At 43.5% G+C, this 17124-nt stretch overlaps 1 protein-coding gene across 4 annotated transcripts in view; it reads right to left on the minus strand.

Annotated features, from left to right (window-relative positions):
- Positions 1–1300: 1300 nt before the first annotated feature.
- Positions 1301–17124, minus strand: part of RPGRIP1L (RPGRIP1 like) — an 81001-nt gene continuing 65177 nt past the window's right edge. For all 4 annotated transcript variants that reach the window (XM_053270964.1, XM_053270963.1, XM_053270965.1 and 1 more), the window contains 3 exons: positions 10961–11045; positions 3347–3480; positions 1301–2039 (listed from right to left, as the gene is read on the minus strand). In XM_053270964.1, the coding sequence (XP_053126939.1) occupies positions 1927–2039; positions 3347–3480; positions 10961–11045 (332 nt within the window). In that variant the 3' untranslated portion in view covers positions 1301–1926. The remainder of the gene's footprint in view (positions 2040–3346; positions 3481–10960; positions 11046–17124) is intronic.

Below are 17124 nucleotides of genomic sequence, written 5' to 3' on the forward strand. Positions count from 1 at the left end.
GCTGTTTTTAATTATCATAACGTATAACAACAAGTCTTAATGACAATACAGTTGTGAGGAGCCAAAGAATACTAGAAAGATGGTCCAAAATGATGAGCTAAGAACCAGCGCAAGTGAGAACACAAACATGTGTCTGTCGACTAGGGATGGAACGGCTTTGGAATGTCACTGTCTGCGGTTTCTAGAATGTTCAGCGGGGGAGAAAAGTGTGTTGTGAGAACTTGCGGAGTTTGCTTCATGGAGATGGCTGGCCACGAGATTGAGAACGGGGGAGGAGGCATTTATGGCAGAATTCAGAGATTTCTGTGGTCAAAATATATTCTACTGGCCGCTTGCTGTACATCAACAAATTAATATTGTATGCCTGCCATCTCAACGCGGAGAGACATAACTGAAGCCATTAGAGCACAGATGGTTCAAACTATATGCAGATATTCATACTTCTGCTGGTGGGTTTTTTTTTTCCATTTTGCCCGGCTCCCCCCGCTTGCTGTTGAACTGTAATGAATTGTCTCATAATCTATTCCATCTTCTTGCCATTAGCAGGCTCTGAATGTTCACAAATAGGAGCAAAGAACTCATTTTCCAGAGCTTTAATCACACAAAGAGGGAATGCCTAATTCTCTAAATGAAATGGTCTGTGATCACTGAAGCAGAGATTTAATATAACACGGCAAATTAGGTAGATTTTAATAAATTACTTATCTTTCTGAATACTTTACATATGCTTACGAAAGAAATATAGTCTGTTTTGCAAACAGTGGATAAACCTGCTACCTATGAAAGAAACTAACAGATGTTATCTCTCTCTCTCTCTCTCTCTCACTGTGTATGTATATAACATACTAGCTACTCTATGATAAATCCCATCTCATCAGCCATGCTGATTCAAAGCTCCATTAAAAATATCAATTAAATCCTTCATCACCATTGGTTGAAAGCTGGAAAATTGACTTTCTGGGCTGTTTTCAATCACTGATTATCAAGACAGAACTATTGTATGGGGTTGATATAACTTTTAAATGTGATTTAGAGGTGTGTGGTATAAGGTGGGAGAGAAATTGGCACAATGTATAAAACAATCTGATTGATCTGTTTATAGTTTCATCTTACACTTTGATAGCTGAAATATGCAAATCTTTTTTTCCTGCAGATGAGAAAAAACAAAAAATGCTTTTTGCAATACCCTCCTTCAAAACTTGGTAATCACAAACAACTGATTATAATGTTAGCAGAAGGGCAGAAGTTGTGTGATTCTTTTCACAAAAGCTTGCAGTAATTTAATAAGTCTTGGGACCAGTCTCGTTCTTTATATTTAATTGATAGAAACGGCATGCATCAAAGAAAACGCACACTGAGATTTAATGTGCATAAAATGGATATTAGCATTTTAAAGAGGCAGATTAACACATTAATCCAAGTAATTTTCATATATTGCTTCTAATAAAAGCTTCACAGTATAAAATTCTTAATGAGGCTAATCGCAGGCATTCCATTTAGCGGGGTGATTAGGGATAACATAAAAGTATTTTTAATCAGTTTTCTAAGGCTTAAGGTTTTTATTTTATTTTATTAAAAATTAAAAATTTGACTTGCATTTTTATGACTGTTTTATGTAAGGCAAAAAATGAAAGTTGGAAATGCAAATAAAGCACTTCATTCAATCATGTCGGTATTAATTATTTACAGGGGGGTGTCCACTGTGGGTGGGGATGTATCCTTAAGGGGAGAAAAAAATATAAATATAAATATATATATATATACACAAACAGATAGAAAAGTATACAAACTTTACGGCTGCAAATTGTGCATCTTTTACATATGAATTATACATTAAATATACTGTAGCAGCTCCCTCTCTTCCAAGAGCTACCCAGCGCTGGTTACGCTGGGGGAAGCATGAACTATAGGCACGAGCGATAGGTTTTAGGCGTCCTGGTTGCTTCCGAGTTCCTTGTAGATGGAGCGCAGGGCATGGACAGCTTCCACGGTTATTTTGAGCTTTCCAATCACTGCTCTCTCCTCTTGCAAATCAAAAACTAGAAAAGAAACACAGGGGAGAGGGGTGGCAGTAATATCACCAGACAATTCAGAGATCCTCTTCTTTCACATTTTTCAGTAACTGAAGTCACTCAGTGGTGGAGCATCTTCTTTGAGTTCAGAAAGTCCCAGGTTCACTCCCTGGCAGCATCTCCAAGATAACAGGGCTGAGGGTGACCCCTGCCTGAAACTTTGGAGAGACGCTGCCAGTCAGTGTAGACAATGCTGAGCTAGATGGACCAAATGTCTGACTCTATAGAAGGCAGCTTCCCATGTTCCTTTACCCAAAGAAGAAGGGCGGGGGGTAGCAGTAAAGTCTTTGGGCTGTTCTGGGGTGTCAGGTACACTGGTTTGGTGCAACTGAGAAGTGGAATCAGCTGCCTTCTTGATATCCTGTGCTGATGTCCCGGCAAAATAATGTATTGTGCAAAACCCACTGGGGGATGTAGCCGTAGTTCAGTGCTAGGCATCTGCTTTGCATGCAGAAGGACCCAGGATCAATCCCTGGCAGCGTCTCCAGGTAGGGCTCAGAGAGACTCCAGCCTGAAAACTTGGAGAATCGCTACCAGTCAGTGTAGACAATACCGAGCAAGATGGACCTATGGTCTGGCTCGGTACAAGGCCTATGTTCCTAAAATAAGATGTTTTTCTCCGCAAGTTGCCTTGAATGCTACTATGTGACATAAAGGTGGCATAAAATACTCTACTATAAACAAATGGATACTTGTTCATCTCTTTCTTGTCAATGTTGGTCCTGCCATTTCTGATTTAGTACTAAAAGGCTCAACCAACTGTTCAAGAAGCGACTCAGGACCTGTTCTTAAGACCCAAACAGAACAAATCTCTCTGCTGTTACATTCATAAAAGGATCTTCAAAAATCCATTTCCGACAGCCACTTCCCTCAAGAGTACAAGCAGCGTTGCTGATCGGATGGACATTTAATTTCCCCACTTGTTCATGTTGGGTGAACTTTTGTTCTTTTGCCCACAGATCAGCCAAAAGTCAAGAAGTGCTGTTCAAGACATGAAGCTGATTCAAAGATTTGGTGACCTCTCCCAAGGCAAAGAAAGAACCAGATTTCTCATGGTGATGATCACCCCAGTCGTCATGGGAGTATGACGATGAAGTAACTTAACTATCTAGCGGCCAAAACCTTGGGTAGCTCTCCTCTCTGCTAGGAGAGAAGCTTTTTTTTTTTTTGCACAAAATGTTACAGCTCCAAGGAGAAAAACAAAGCCACATTCTGGAACAGTTGGGGAATCTTGTGCTGTGAGGAGGTGGAATTAAAAACCATCCTGAACTTACCGTTGATGTCTTGTTCGGTGATGTCTCTTCCTTTCAAAAGCATTTCGCATAGACTGACGTACGCAAAGCCAATATCTTCACACTCCAGATCCTGTTCGTCCTCTGGAGGGTCGCTTACCACTGTAAATCTTATGCTAAGAATTTTTTTTAAAAAGACATTAACAAGTTTATTTTCATATTTCAACTCTCTCATTTCTGTGGGGAATCTCAGAGTGTCTTTTTACACTGGGGTTTCCAGAGGCCTCCCTTTAAGGAACTGATCGGACAAAGACTTAATTTGCTTTAACAAGTGTGAGAGGACCACAAGCCTTCAGACCATTCTCTCGGTCCAGGTCTAAACAATCAGAGCACTGGAGATCAGACCTTCTTCAGAACACACACAACAAACACCAGCTTTTTCCAAATGAAGAAATGTGCTATCTATCTATCTATCTATCTATCTATCTATCTATCTATCTATCTATCGATTCGATTTATATACCGCCCTTCCAAAATGGCACAATGCCACTGTGATTGTATGAAGCTGCCTTCTACTGAGTCAGACGTTGGCCCAGCTAGACCAGTGCTGTCTATTCTGATTGGCAGCAGCTCTCCAAGACGTAGAGTTCTTTCCCAGACCTGCTACTCAATTTCTTTTTAACCAGAGGTGCTGGGAATTGCACTGGGACCTTCTGCATACAAAGCATTGTGCTTTACCATTGAGATAGTACTCCTAGAAATTAACAGAAAACATCTTGTGGTAATGAGCATGAATTGTACCCTTTGCTAAGCAGAGTCTGCCTTGGATGAGAGACTACATGTGAGTGTTGTAAGATACTCCCCTTAGGGGAAGGGGGCTCTTCAGTGAAAGAGCAGAAGGTTCCCAGTTCCCTCCCTGGCAGCTTCTCCAAGATAGGGCTGGGAGAGACTCCTGCCTGCAACCTTGGAGAAGCCGCTGCCAGTCAGCGTAGACAATGGCTAAGCTAGATGAACCAAGGGTCTGTACTGACTTGGTATAAGGCAGATTCCTATGTTAGAGAGAAAGAGAGAGAATTAACTTAACTCAAGATTGCAGTGGGCCTGTTGCCTGAAGCAGCTGCTCAAATGGTAGTGAGAAAAGAAGAACTGAGTCGGAAGTTGCTCAGCACGCTCCTTTAGGAATCTTGAAAGACAATTGTGAGGCTGAACGTAGCTCAGTGGCTTAAAGAAAGTAGCTCTTTGGCCAATATTTGCAGGGTCTGCAGCACTGGACCACCAATTTATTTAGTTTAATTTTATTTTATTTTACATATTTTTATATTGCCCAAAACGTATGTCTCTGAGAACGAAATCTTCTCAGATGTCTGAGAACCAAAACCTATAACAAGCCACCAGTGTTCTCTTTAACAGACAATCCCAGATGTTGTTGACTACAACTCCCAGCATCCTCAGCCAAAGCCACTGCAGCTAGGGATTCTGGGAGCTGTAGTCAACAACATCTGGGATTCCCTCTTACAGGGAACACTGCAAGCCATGTTTCCGCCCAAAGTTATGCAATCTACCAAGAACATACAAGTTTCAGTCACAGAAAATGCATACTTTTTAGTCTCTCACACACCAAAAGCTTCCTTCACTTAACAGGTCAAAAGTCCTGCCATCCTGTATAGCAGGGTTCTCGAACATGTATGTAAAATATGAGAGTGTCCTTTAGCTGAGCTCATTCCTCATGGCAGATTATGTATAAAGGGGCTTAGTCACCATGCTCAGAGACACAGTAAGTTCTGCCAATAAAACTGTTTACTTAAGTACAGAGAATTGGAATGAACCATTCTCCGGAATGCACAATTCGCTTATGTCAGGACGAGGAATAGAAAGAAACACAGGGTGGGTTTTTTTTGTTGGTGCATTTAAATAAGTACATTATCCTTTAATGAGCAGACAAATAGCCCATTTCCCGTTATTCTGGCCTGCCCTGTTAGCTTGCGTTTGTTTACTAGAAAATTCCAAACAGTACAAAACATGGAAACACGTGCAACTGATTACTTTCCCTGGCATCTCTGCCAACGCCGCGATCAGAAGGTCTAGCCAGACCACAGAATGTCAGCTTTGCAGATTGTCAAGTATGTAGTGCATGTCCAAAAATTAAAAAACAACACACACAATGAAAACATCATTGTCCACGAGAATTAATCCCACTTTCGGTATTCTAGATGGGGTTCAATTTTTTTTTTGCTTCTAAGCTGCTCCAAAAGATGGAAACAATAATGGTAGGAGGAATCACCTTTCTACCTAAGATGAGCCTAGAGCCAAAACTCGGCTTTACAAACGTTAGTGGGGTAAAGTGGAGATATACAACTTGTGTTTAAGGTGGGCACTGAGGCCTGCCAAAAGTGTGCATGTTTAAGTTGTACGAGCACTTCCAACTAAAGCCACACTGCACTTTTTAAAAAAACCCTTCTTTTCACCTTTCAAAGTGTTCGGTTCAAAGAAACACTTCTTCGTCCCATATATATGACTTAAGAGCCCTGGAATCTAATTGGTTTAATCAATAAACAAATTAACTAAAATGCAGTCGATTAATCTGTGGGGGGCACCTTTTTAATCGGTGCGTTTGGAAGCTAAGGGTATGTTGGTTTGTTTTGGTGGCTGTTTTTGCTGCGTGTGTTCAGTCTTCAATTTCAAAATAACTCTTTGCATTTATATATTTATGCATTCCTTATGATTTTTTTTTTTAAAGAGTCTGCTCTTCCTCCAAGGAGCTCAGAGTGGCATATAAACCCCAGCTTCCAAGTTATCCTCTCTGAAGCAGATTAAGCCAAGATATGAACCCTATTCACCAATTATGTTCAGTGCTGTATTTACCCGACTCTGAATTCAAGATGACCCCCTTAAACAGTGGAGGTTAAATACAGGTTATACTTGCATTTCCTTGAAAGGAACAGGACTCTGGATTTAAGACGACTTCCTGATTTCTAATAGCAAAAAACTTGGGGGGAAACCTAGTCTTGCATTCGGGTAAATACAGTACTCGTAAGGCGAGTGTCCAGTGTACGCAGGTACACAAATCTCTGTGCAGGTACAGTTAGTCACGTGTTACGTTGAACACAGGCATTGCAGTACACTTCCTATCTCTATCCTGCATTTCAGGGGGATTGCAGCCAGGTCCACTTTTAAAATGAATGCTGGTACAGTCATCATTCACACAAAAAACAAGTACGAGTGTACAGACAGCTGTACACTCATAGGAACATAGGAAGCTAACTCAGTATTGTCTACACAGACTGACAGCGGCTTCTCCAAGGTTGCAGGCAGGAACCTCTCTCAGCCCTGTTTTGGAGATGCTGCCAGGGAGGGAACTTGGAACCTTCTGCTCTTCCCAGAGCGGCTCCATCCCCTGAGGGGAATCTCTTCCAGTGCTCACACTTCTAGTCTCCCTTTCATATGCAACCAGGGTGGACCCTGCTTAGCTAAGGGGACAAGTCATGCTTGCTACCACCAGACCAGCTCTCCTCTCCTCAAAGGAATGTAGAGACATAGGAAGCTGCCATATACTGGGTCTGAAGAGGGCTATGATCATTGACCCAACTTCACTCAGCAGACTTTATGGCTGATTTGGGGGAACTGGACCTGGGTCTTCCTATGCCTAGTCTGACATGCTAACCACTAGTCCACATTTCCACTTTGAGAAATAGCACATTGCAAGAAAGCATATCACGTATATCCCAGTAGTTCTTACAAACAACAACCCTGTAAGGTAGGCCAACCTTGGCCCCCCTCCCTGCACACATTTGCTGAGAGAGACGTGGTGTGCGGGGCCCAGCTGGCAAGCTCTACAGCTTTAGCCCTTTTCTTCCCCTTAGTTACTATCCTCTTAGTTATCACTGTATTTATACTACCGCTATGGCTAGACCATGTGCAGGCAATTTGGGCTGATATTTATATCCTTGGTCCTTTGGTTTCCTAAACTTTAAAGTTTAGTTCCTGTTTCAGCCAAGAGAGGGAAAGGGGGGGGGGAAGCAAGCTCCAATATTATTGTATAAGATGTTGTGATGGGAAACATGTGCAGAGGGAACGGAGCGGCCAGCTTTAAAAACATACCACGTTGGTGCACGCAGGGGCTGTATGATTCAACACCCCGTCTGGTGGCCCATTTCTAGGGTGCGATTGGAGTGAGGGGGCTTTATCAACACCCAAGCTCAACCCATGTTATGGCGGTGGCTTGCTAATTTTTTTTTTTTTTAAATGCTTCCATGTGGAGAGAACTCCAAATGGATACAGTAATTGCAACGGACTTCCCGTGCAGATCTGCTCAATCGCATGGCAGGTCTCAGCGGCAGGGTGGAGGGAGTTGCCTGTCATGCTGTTGAGGCGGCGGTCGAAAAGGAATGGAGGGAGAAGAGATTCTCCCATCCTCGAGGCCATGTGTACAGCACGGGGTTTCCCTGCTTGAGGGCAGGGGCTGGGACAAGTCCAGCAGTTTCCAGAGAAGGCTGATCCCACCTGCGGTTGCCCAGAGACCATGTAGAAGAACCTCCTCCTACGTGGTATGTGGACTTACCCACACGGTAAGTAAGGACCCATGGTAAGTAGCTGGTCTCGTGGTAGCAAGCATGAATTGTCCCCTTGGCTAAGCAGGGCCCAACCTGCTCTGCATTTGAATGGGAGACTACATGCATGAGCACTGGAAGGTCTTCCCCTTAGGGGATGGGCCCGCTCCGGGAAGAGCACTGGCATGTTTGCGTGCAGAAGGTCCCAAGTTCCCTCCCTGGCAGCATCTCCAAGATAGGGCTGGGAAAGTCTCCAGCCTGCAACCTTGGAGAAGCCGCTGCCAGTCTGTGTAGACAAAACTGAGCTAGAAGGACCAAGGATCTGACTTGGTAGAAGGCAGATTCCTATGTAAGCAGATTTACAGATGTTGGCCTACAATTTTCCTTATCCCTGGCTATTGGCCACTGTGGCTGGGGATTATGGGCGTTGCAGTTCAAAAACAGCTGGGGCCTAAGTTGAGCAGGCCTGCTCAAGAGCACATGATCTCTCCATATGACCCACCAGTCCACTGAACTCTCCAGCCCGCAACTATCAGCTCTGACTGGCAGCGGTTCCCCCAAGGTCCATCTGCTACCTGAGATCCTTTAACTGGAGGTGTGCTGGGTAGTGAAGCTGGGCCTTTCTGTATCCAAGGATGTGCTACCGTTCAAGGAGGATACCGGCAAGTATTAAAGTTAGCGAAGACAAAGCATTTCTAGAAGACAAACCGTAGCAAGAAAGGCTGAAGGAACGAGATGTGATTAATTTGAGAGAAAAAGAAGTTTAAGAGATGGTGGTGGGATATGTAGATGATTTGTCACATATTTACAAAGATGTCAGCAATGGCAAGGGAAATATATTGGTGAGATTGTTACAAGCAGCAGCAGTGGTTTTGAACTACAGCAAGTGTATATATATTGATATATATATATATATAAATATATTAACCCCTGTTTAACTGGGCAGAGAGGCTCCTTTTTAATGTAGTGATTCTCTTTATTGAGCAGGGGGAGAGTAACCGGCCCTCTCCACCCCCAGCACAGCACATCCTGTGACTGTTGCTGGTGGCTGGCTTATGTTTCTTTTTAGATTGTGAACCCTTCGGGGACAGGGAGCTATCTCACTTACTTATTTATTATTTCTCTCTGTAAACCGCTTTGGAAACTTTTGTTGAAAAGCAGTATATAAATATTTGTTGTTGTTGTTGTTGTTAAACATTTGGGAATACTTCCTACATATGCCGACAATAATGTGCATTAGAGTTCAATTAAAGTAAATAAGTACATTTAAATGTGCAGGATTGTGGCATGTTATGAACAGTTCAGCAATGGAATTAGCTACTTCAGAGAGCTCTCTTTCTGTGGAGGTTTTCATTGAGAGGGTGGAGAGGAATCAATCCTTGCTAGCTTGCCTTGGGGAGGGGGCTTACCTGCTCAGTGCCCTATAGGCGCGGATCCAGCCAAAATTAAGCAGCGAACATCAAGTAGGAGGCATGTGCTTGACTCTCCTCCCCTTGAAATCAGAGGGACTAGAAAGTGATTCAACTTGGCTGGACTGAGCCCCATTATTCTATAATGGCAGCATGCTGATATGGAAGGAACTTCAGAGTCAGGATGCAAAAGATTTTGCTTAGTCATCGGACCTGAATTTGTCCAGTGTACAATAATCTGTACCACTGAATACAGCACTGTTGGGAAATCTGTAACTCTATTTGGGGTTGTGCTGTCCCGAGCGTGTTATCCATCTTAGTAATGTATGCGGTAAATCTGGAACTCCTTTGCTTGTTTGCTGAAATGAGAAAAGGGGGGGGGGACCCTTTCTTCACTTCAAAGGGCTTCAGATGTGATACGTGCCTGTTCTTAAGGGATCACTTTATGGTGCTTCCTGTCGGATTCCATTAGAAAATTGTACACTGGCCAACTCATGAAGCTCGATTTTAAAGTAAAATGGAGGAAACAAAGACTACCGTCTTACGGCCACGTCCTGCCCTCTGGTCTGCACCGCTTATCTGCAAATATGGGGATCACTTGAGTGTGTGAGAGGCGGATCGGCAGCTCTCACACTTCCAACCGAACCGGCAACTATGAACCACAATCAAAATGGCAAACCCCCCAAGGGAAAAAAGAATAGCCGCCATTTGTTCTTTCCAAAAATTATGAGTAAGGGTCAGATACTGCCATAAGGAGCCGTTACCCTTGAAACTCACCTGGGATGTAGCAGCTGAATCTGATGGGGACAGCTGACATCCAAAGGGGGCATGCAGATTGCTAACCCTTGCTAACTGAGCAAAAAGGCACCTTTTAAAGTGGTGACTCTCTTCTATATAGCAGGGTGACAAAAATTGGCACGATTGAACCCCAGCACAGCACCTCTTTAGTGGAACTAAAGCCCTGCTAACTTGGCAAAGAGGCACACTTTTAATGTGGTGATTCTCTTTATTGAGCAGGGGGAGAGTAACTGGCCGTCTCCACCCACAGCACAGTACTTCCCATGACTGTTGTTGGTGTCTATCTTATGTTTCTTTTTAGATTGTGAGCCCTTTGGGGACAGGGAGCCATCTTTCTTTCTTTCTTTCTTTCTTTCTTTCTTTCTTTCTTTCTTTCTTTCTTTCTTTCTTTCTTATTTCTCTGTGTAAACTGCCCTGAGCCATTTTTGGAAGGGCGGTATAGAAATCGAATCAACAACAACAACAACAACAACTAACCCCTGCTAACTTGGCAAAGAGGCACCTTTTACCATGGTGATTCTCTTTATTTAGCAGGGGGAGAGTAACTGGCCCTCTCCACCCCCAGCACAGTACCTCCAGTGACTGTTGTTGGTGTCTATCTGATTTTTTTTTTAGATTGTGAGCCCTTTGGGGACAGGGAGCCATCTTATTTGTTTGTTATTTCTCTGTGTAAGCCGCCCTGAGCCATTTTTGGAAGGGTGTTATAGAAATCGAATAAATAACAACAACAACAACTTGACCAATTGTGCGAACCATGCCAATAAGTCATCCATCTGGAGAGGCCTTTGACATAAACACCAAGCTAAGACACTCCTAATAGCCATTCTTTCTCTACAGGTGCAATTATGAATTGAGCTGCATGGAGTCAAAAGTGCTCTAACACAATCTGCTCCAAAATTTACCTTCCAGGACTGGGCTCAGATCCTTGAAGCATGGCCCTGAGGAAATCTCGTCTCACTCGGTTGTTTGCCTGGTCCACACGAATCACTGCAAAGCGAAAGGGGAAGAGCAGTAGCTAAAATTAGACATAAGCAAATAACATTTACTCTGCCAGTTACATGTAATTTTCTTTCTTCTTAATTCAGGGGTTCCCAACCTGTGGCACTCCAGATGCCGCTGAACTACAACTCCCATCATTCCCAGCTACAACTTATTGTGGCTGGGGATGATGGGAGTTGTAGTTCGGCAACATCTGGAGGAACTCTGGTTGGTAACCTCTGTCTGAACTCAACATTATATATTTGTTCAAAATTCATTTCTACAACTGCCCCATCGTTACGAGGTAAAGAATTCTTTCAGTTCTACTAGGATTTTAAAATAAATTACAATTTATCAGCCCACTTGATAAAGCACCACTAAGGTGGCTTTTTCAGTGCAAGAATTTCCCATAGTCGGATTTCTGCACTGACGAATGCATCTGTATTCCACGAGTGGGAATGCTTCCTCCAGTAAGGTTTAGCCAATGATGGCACGCCAGGGCCAATTCTTCCTGTTTTTAATGATCTGCATGACAGGACATGTGGCAATATAATTGTGTTTCCCTGCTGACAGTCACAACAGGGGGTTATAGAACACTGGCCTTCTGTTGCCTGCTTAAAACGTGGTGGTTCTGCATGGTCTTTGACGGTGGAGATCTGCTGCTTTTGGTTAGGAACATAAGGAAGCTGCCTTATACTTGGTCCATCTGGCTTAGTATTGTCGACACTGACTGGCAGCAACTCACCAAGGTCTCAGGCAGGAGTCTCTCCCAGCCCTACCTGGAGATAAAAGGGAGTGAATCTGGGACCTTCCGCATGCAAGCATGCAGATGCTTTTCCACTGAGCTATGGCCCTCATCCCCCAAGGGGAACATCTTACAGCGCTCACATGGAGTCCCCCCATTCAAATGCAAACCAGGGCAGACCCTGCTTAGCTAAAGGGACCATTCATGCTCGCTACCGCAAGACCAGCTCTCCTCCCTAAAGAAACATCCCCAGAGATTGTGGCCACTGTGCTTCTCTTTTTATTGGTTGTTTTCTATTACTTGGTGACTGATTTTCTTTTGCTGCTATTTTGTTATTGCTTTGTTTCACTTTTTAACTACCTTTTGATAGACTGTTCTTAATTTTCTTGGCCTGTTAGCCACTCTGGAGATTTGTCTGAATGAATGAAAGTGAGATTTCTTTTTTTTAAAAAAACACAGAGTTATTTAATTATTTCTTTTCATTTGGGTGACAGAGAAGGCATGGAATCCTTTCCGCTCATTTCTTTTCTCTCCCGATTTCACCCCAGTGAAGGACTTTGGTATAGTCATTAACACAAAGAAAAATAAGAAGAGAGGAAATCACAACCGTGAGAAAGTTGGAAATTCTGTAATGGAGGAAAGATAGCGTGGATGAACACGCCAACAGATGAAGATCACTTTGGAGGTAAGCAGCAAGAAATACGATGGGGAAGAGTCCTACATGTTGATTGGAGCTGTAACAGACCATTGGATTGGTGTGCATGCTTGTGGTATATAGTGAGCACTGATGCCACTGCATGGAATAAGAATAATAAACTCGATAAACCCCGACGGCATGGACAAAAATAGGATGTGAAAGGCTCTCTGCAGTACAGTAAGGGATCTCGTGCTCATCGTTCTCAGAAAGAGCCATTCCGAGGGGTGGGCTGGGCTGGAGGAGGGACCGGTTGTCTCCTTCAATGCCTCCCCAGGAAAATCAACAGCGAAAGCTGGAATTGAAGTCAGAACCGTCATGTGATCCAATTGTCATATCGCTGGCAGGTTTACGCAACGCCCTGTCAGAAGAGATACAGGCTGCATCCAAGAATGCCACACAGCTGTCATTTTCTGTTAATGGCCCTGGCAGTCACGACGGTAAAAGCCAGTGGCTTTTATGGCTCAGCAATGGAGGGGATTTACAGTGGTTTCTTTCACCAGTGAAAGCCAGTGATAGCGATAAAGGATGGCAGGGTGCTTGTCCTCCTTGACAGGGCCAGTAATTTAATCCTCCTCTCCTGCCACAACCGGCAGTGAGAGAGACTTCCAGACTGGCAGAATGGAGGAAGCCACAGCCTGACATTTATCTATACGTTTCCCAGCACAAAATCAGTTTACGGAGGCTTGGACAGCGTTTCTGAGCACCCACCGGCACAGCAGGCACAGAAACAGGGTCTCAAATTAGAGCATTAATCTGACATTTTGAGTTGAGTTGAAAAGTACTTATTTAGCCACAAATACTGTGGGAGGGGAAATCTGATTTAAAAACAACAACGCAGAGCCTGACATTCTGTGCAATGTTACTGTATTTTCCTGAATTCAAGACTAGTCTCCCCCCACCCTCCCGCAAGTTCTTTGATGTTAAAAATCATGGCTTGTCTTAAATTCAGAGTCCTGTTCCTTTCAGGTAAATATAGGTATAGCCTGCATTTAGCCTCTATTTTTATAAGGGGGTTTATAATTCAGGGTTGTCTTCTATGCGGTGGATGTAACGTTCGCACAGTTTGCAAACCAAGTTGCACAACATGGAATCCATTACCATATTTACCTGAATCCAAGACGAGCCACGCCCCCCTCCGTAAGTTCTTTGATGGTAGAAATTTGGGGAGTCATCTTAAATTCAGAGTCCTCTTCCTTTTGGGTAAATACAGGTATAACCTGTACATAATCTGTATTATTTAAGGGGGTCATCTTAAATTCAGAGTTGTCTTCTATTCGGGTAAATACAGGTATAACTTGTATATAATGTGTATTATTACCTGTATATAATGTGTATTATTTAGGGGGTCATCTTAAATTCAGAGTTGCTTTCTATTTGGGTAAATACACATATAACCTGTAGATAATCTGTATTGTTTAGGGGGTCATCTTAAATTCAGAGTTGTCTTCTACTTCTGAATTTAAGATGACCCCCTTAAAAATACAGGTTGAATACAAGTTGTACCTGTTTACCCAAAAAGAAAAAGGACTTGGAATTTAAGATGACTCTCTCCCAATTTCTAATATCAAAGAACCAGGAAAAAACCTAGTCTTGGATTCGGATGAATACAGTACGGCATGTACAACTGTATCACTGTTGTGACGCTCAGTTTGTGCATTGTTTGCACTTGCACAGCAAACGCTATGTTCCATCGTGTGTGTAACATTGTGCAGTATGTCATTCTGATGACGATGGCTACACATGGTGCTATTGATTTTATTTATTTTTAAAATTGAAAAACACAAGTTTTTAATTTTTTTTAGAAAAACACCAAGTTGTTTTGTACTGTATTTTGCATTCTTTTGGGGGGATGTGTGTGTTGTGATTTGATGCGTTTGATGTGTTTTTATTGGATTTTTTAATGTTGTGTTGTGAGCCGCCTGGCACCCAGAGAACAATTTGTTATGGGGTGGCTAACAAATAAACAAAACCTCCCCCCGGCCCATCTAGGTTTCTAGTGGTTTAAGGGATTATATGAACATATGAAGCTGCCTTCCACTGAGTCTATTTAGCTCATTGTCTACACTGATTGGCAGTGGCTCTCCAGGGTTTCAGGCAGGTTTTTCCCAGGCCTGCCTGGAGATGCTGCCAGGGAACGTGGGACCTTTTACATGCATTGCAGATGCTCTTCCACTGAGCTACAGTCGTCCCCCAAAGTATATGTGGGCGAGTGGGTGTGTGCCTGAAAACTCCTTAAATCTCAGTGGCTTCTGATCTTTTCTCTGAAGTTTCACAGGCTTCCACTTCATTTAAAAAATGCGATGGGACCCATTTTTTTTTCACTTCAAAGAGTACAGCCGTCTTACAAAATTCTGAACTACTAATGCCCAGTATTGCCGGGGGGGCGGGAGTCTAGATTTGGGAGAAAAGAGGGGGGGATTGGTGGGAAGAAAAGAAAAAGTGAAAACCGAAATCCACTCCACCCCCCCCCAAAGTGAAATGTTAAATAGAGCTTTTGCAAATTCCTTAGAAAGGGTGCGTTTATTTTTTGTTTTGGGAATTATATTGGAAATTGATCTGTTCTAAGGCTTGGAAGGGTTTAATATTTAAGGAAGAAGAGGAACTGTTCAAATCTGGTGGAGAGCATGCTGTGGCTTGGCCTGAAGTGGGGAAATTCGCAGGGATATTTATACCAACACATGTGAGTCATTAGATGGGGATCAGAGCCTGGTTCTCCCCCTCCCCAGCCCTTCCCAAAGAGATGGGCAAATCTAGACCTGCTTCAGGTCCGAAAATGGGTTGGCATCAAGGGATGCTGCTATTAATGGATCTGTACAATTAACCTTCCATTTGCAAAATGCTCGATGATTTGTACTGCGTTGGACCCTGTGAGTTAGGCCACCACTATTCCGGTTAGACAAACAGGAGGCCATGGATACTGACGGCCTGCTGAACCAAGTTTGACGTGTGGTGAGACACAGATGCATCCACCACAGTGCTTTTCTGGTGCTCAGGAAACCCACAGAGAGGATGGGATCAAGGATCACGAGTACATGACTGAATCAGGCCTCAAACTGAGTCAAGCTATGGGTCCACTTCGCTCAGTATGGTCTGCACCAGGGGTTCCCAACCAGCTGTACTCCAGATGTTGATAAACTGCAACGCCCATCATGGCTGGGGGTGATGGGAGTGGTCGCTAGCAATATCTAGAGCACTACTGGTTGGGAACCCCTGGTCTACACTGGAGTGGATTAAGGGGCAGACGGACTGAGCCGGCCAGCCCCCAATGTTTTAAGTGTGGGGAAGTGGGACACTTCAAGAAGGACTGCCCTCTTAAGGCCCTAATGAACATAGTTTGCGTTAGGAGCCCAGAGGTGGCGGGCCACCTCCTTGTTTTGATGTGGAGGCTATTCCACCCAAGAGGCAAGAGTGTGTTTGGGTCACACTCAGTGAGCCAGTGACGGTGGAGCAAGAGAGGCCAACCCAAGGTACCCAGCCCCAGCCAGTCCCACTTATTCAAAAGGGAGGTGCACCTGCAGGCAGCATGGTTGGCTCCCTCACGTGAACTAGATCTGAGACAAATGCTTTAATCCACTACATACACTGACTAGCCACAGTTCCCCAGGGGTCTTTTTCTAGTCTTAGCTGGAGATGCTGTCAAGGATTGAACTACCTGCATGCAAAGTTCTACCACTGAGCTATGGCCCCTCCCGTAATATATGATGGAAGTGAGAGGGAAAGTTCTTACCCAGCTCTCCTCCAGCCCACTGGACTTTCCCTGCTAATTTATCATAATTTCTCTGCTAATTTATCATGGTCACAAAGTGAACCCACTGAAACCAACTCTCACAGCGCTCGCTCAGTGTCCAGTGGCCTGGTTGTCTAAAAGCAACAGACCTGAGCTCTGAAGAAAAGCTGGAAAATACTGTAAAGATGGACTTTGTTGTACCTGTCTCCTTTTATTCCAGATCCTTCAGCATTCTTGCTATCGTACTTCTTTGAACCAAGAGAGCTAAAAATAAACTTTTTCCAAATCTGAAAAATGTTGTATTGTCTCAAACTTGCCAACATGGCTTATTTTTTGTGTCTCTTCTTCTGAAGCACGTCCCAAGTATTTTTTTAAAAATGCTCTGCAGTGTGATGAAGAGCTTCTGCCTCTATCTTCCTCTTGTAAACCCAAAGCGTATCCAACCTCTGCCCACCCCCCGCTTTCATTTCACTTACCTCAGGTAACTACAATTTGTCCAAATAATCAACTACTCACCCTTCAGCCCAAAGGTTTCTGATCTATATAGGCCTCATAAAAAACTTTGGAAGATTTCATTAATCTTTTCCCTTTCCATTGTCAATTCTCAAGCAGGTTTATGTACAGCCAAGATAACATTCTTTAGGCCCACAATCATTAATCTTATTTCCAGCCCCTTTTCTTGCCTCCTCAGCATTCTTGTGGCAATATTCTCTCAGCTCTATGAAATATAAATGCTATTTCCTTGTTATCGGTGTCTATCAACTGAACTTAATCTTTGTTATTTCAATTATAGTGGCCTTGTCCGGTGGGGGGGGGGCACTTTGTCAAGGTGAAATTAAGAGCTCGACCCCCCCAGTGTGACTATCTGTTCCAAGTTAGAGGAAGTATGAGGCCGCTTTGCTAGCACCTACAATATTTC

This window comes from Hemicordylus capensis, chromosome 9 (assembly GCF_027244095.1).
Source record: "Hemicordylus capensis ecotype Gifberg chromosome 9, rHemCap1.1.pri, whole genome shotgun sequence".
NCBI lineage: Eukaryota > Metazoa > Chordata > Lepidosauria > Squamata > Cordylidae > Hemicordylus > Hemicordylus capensis.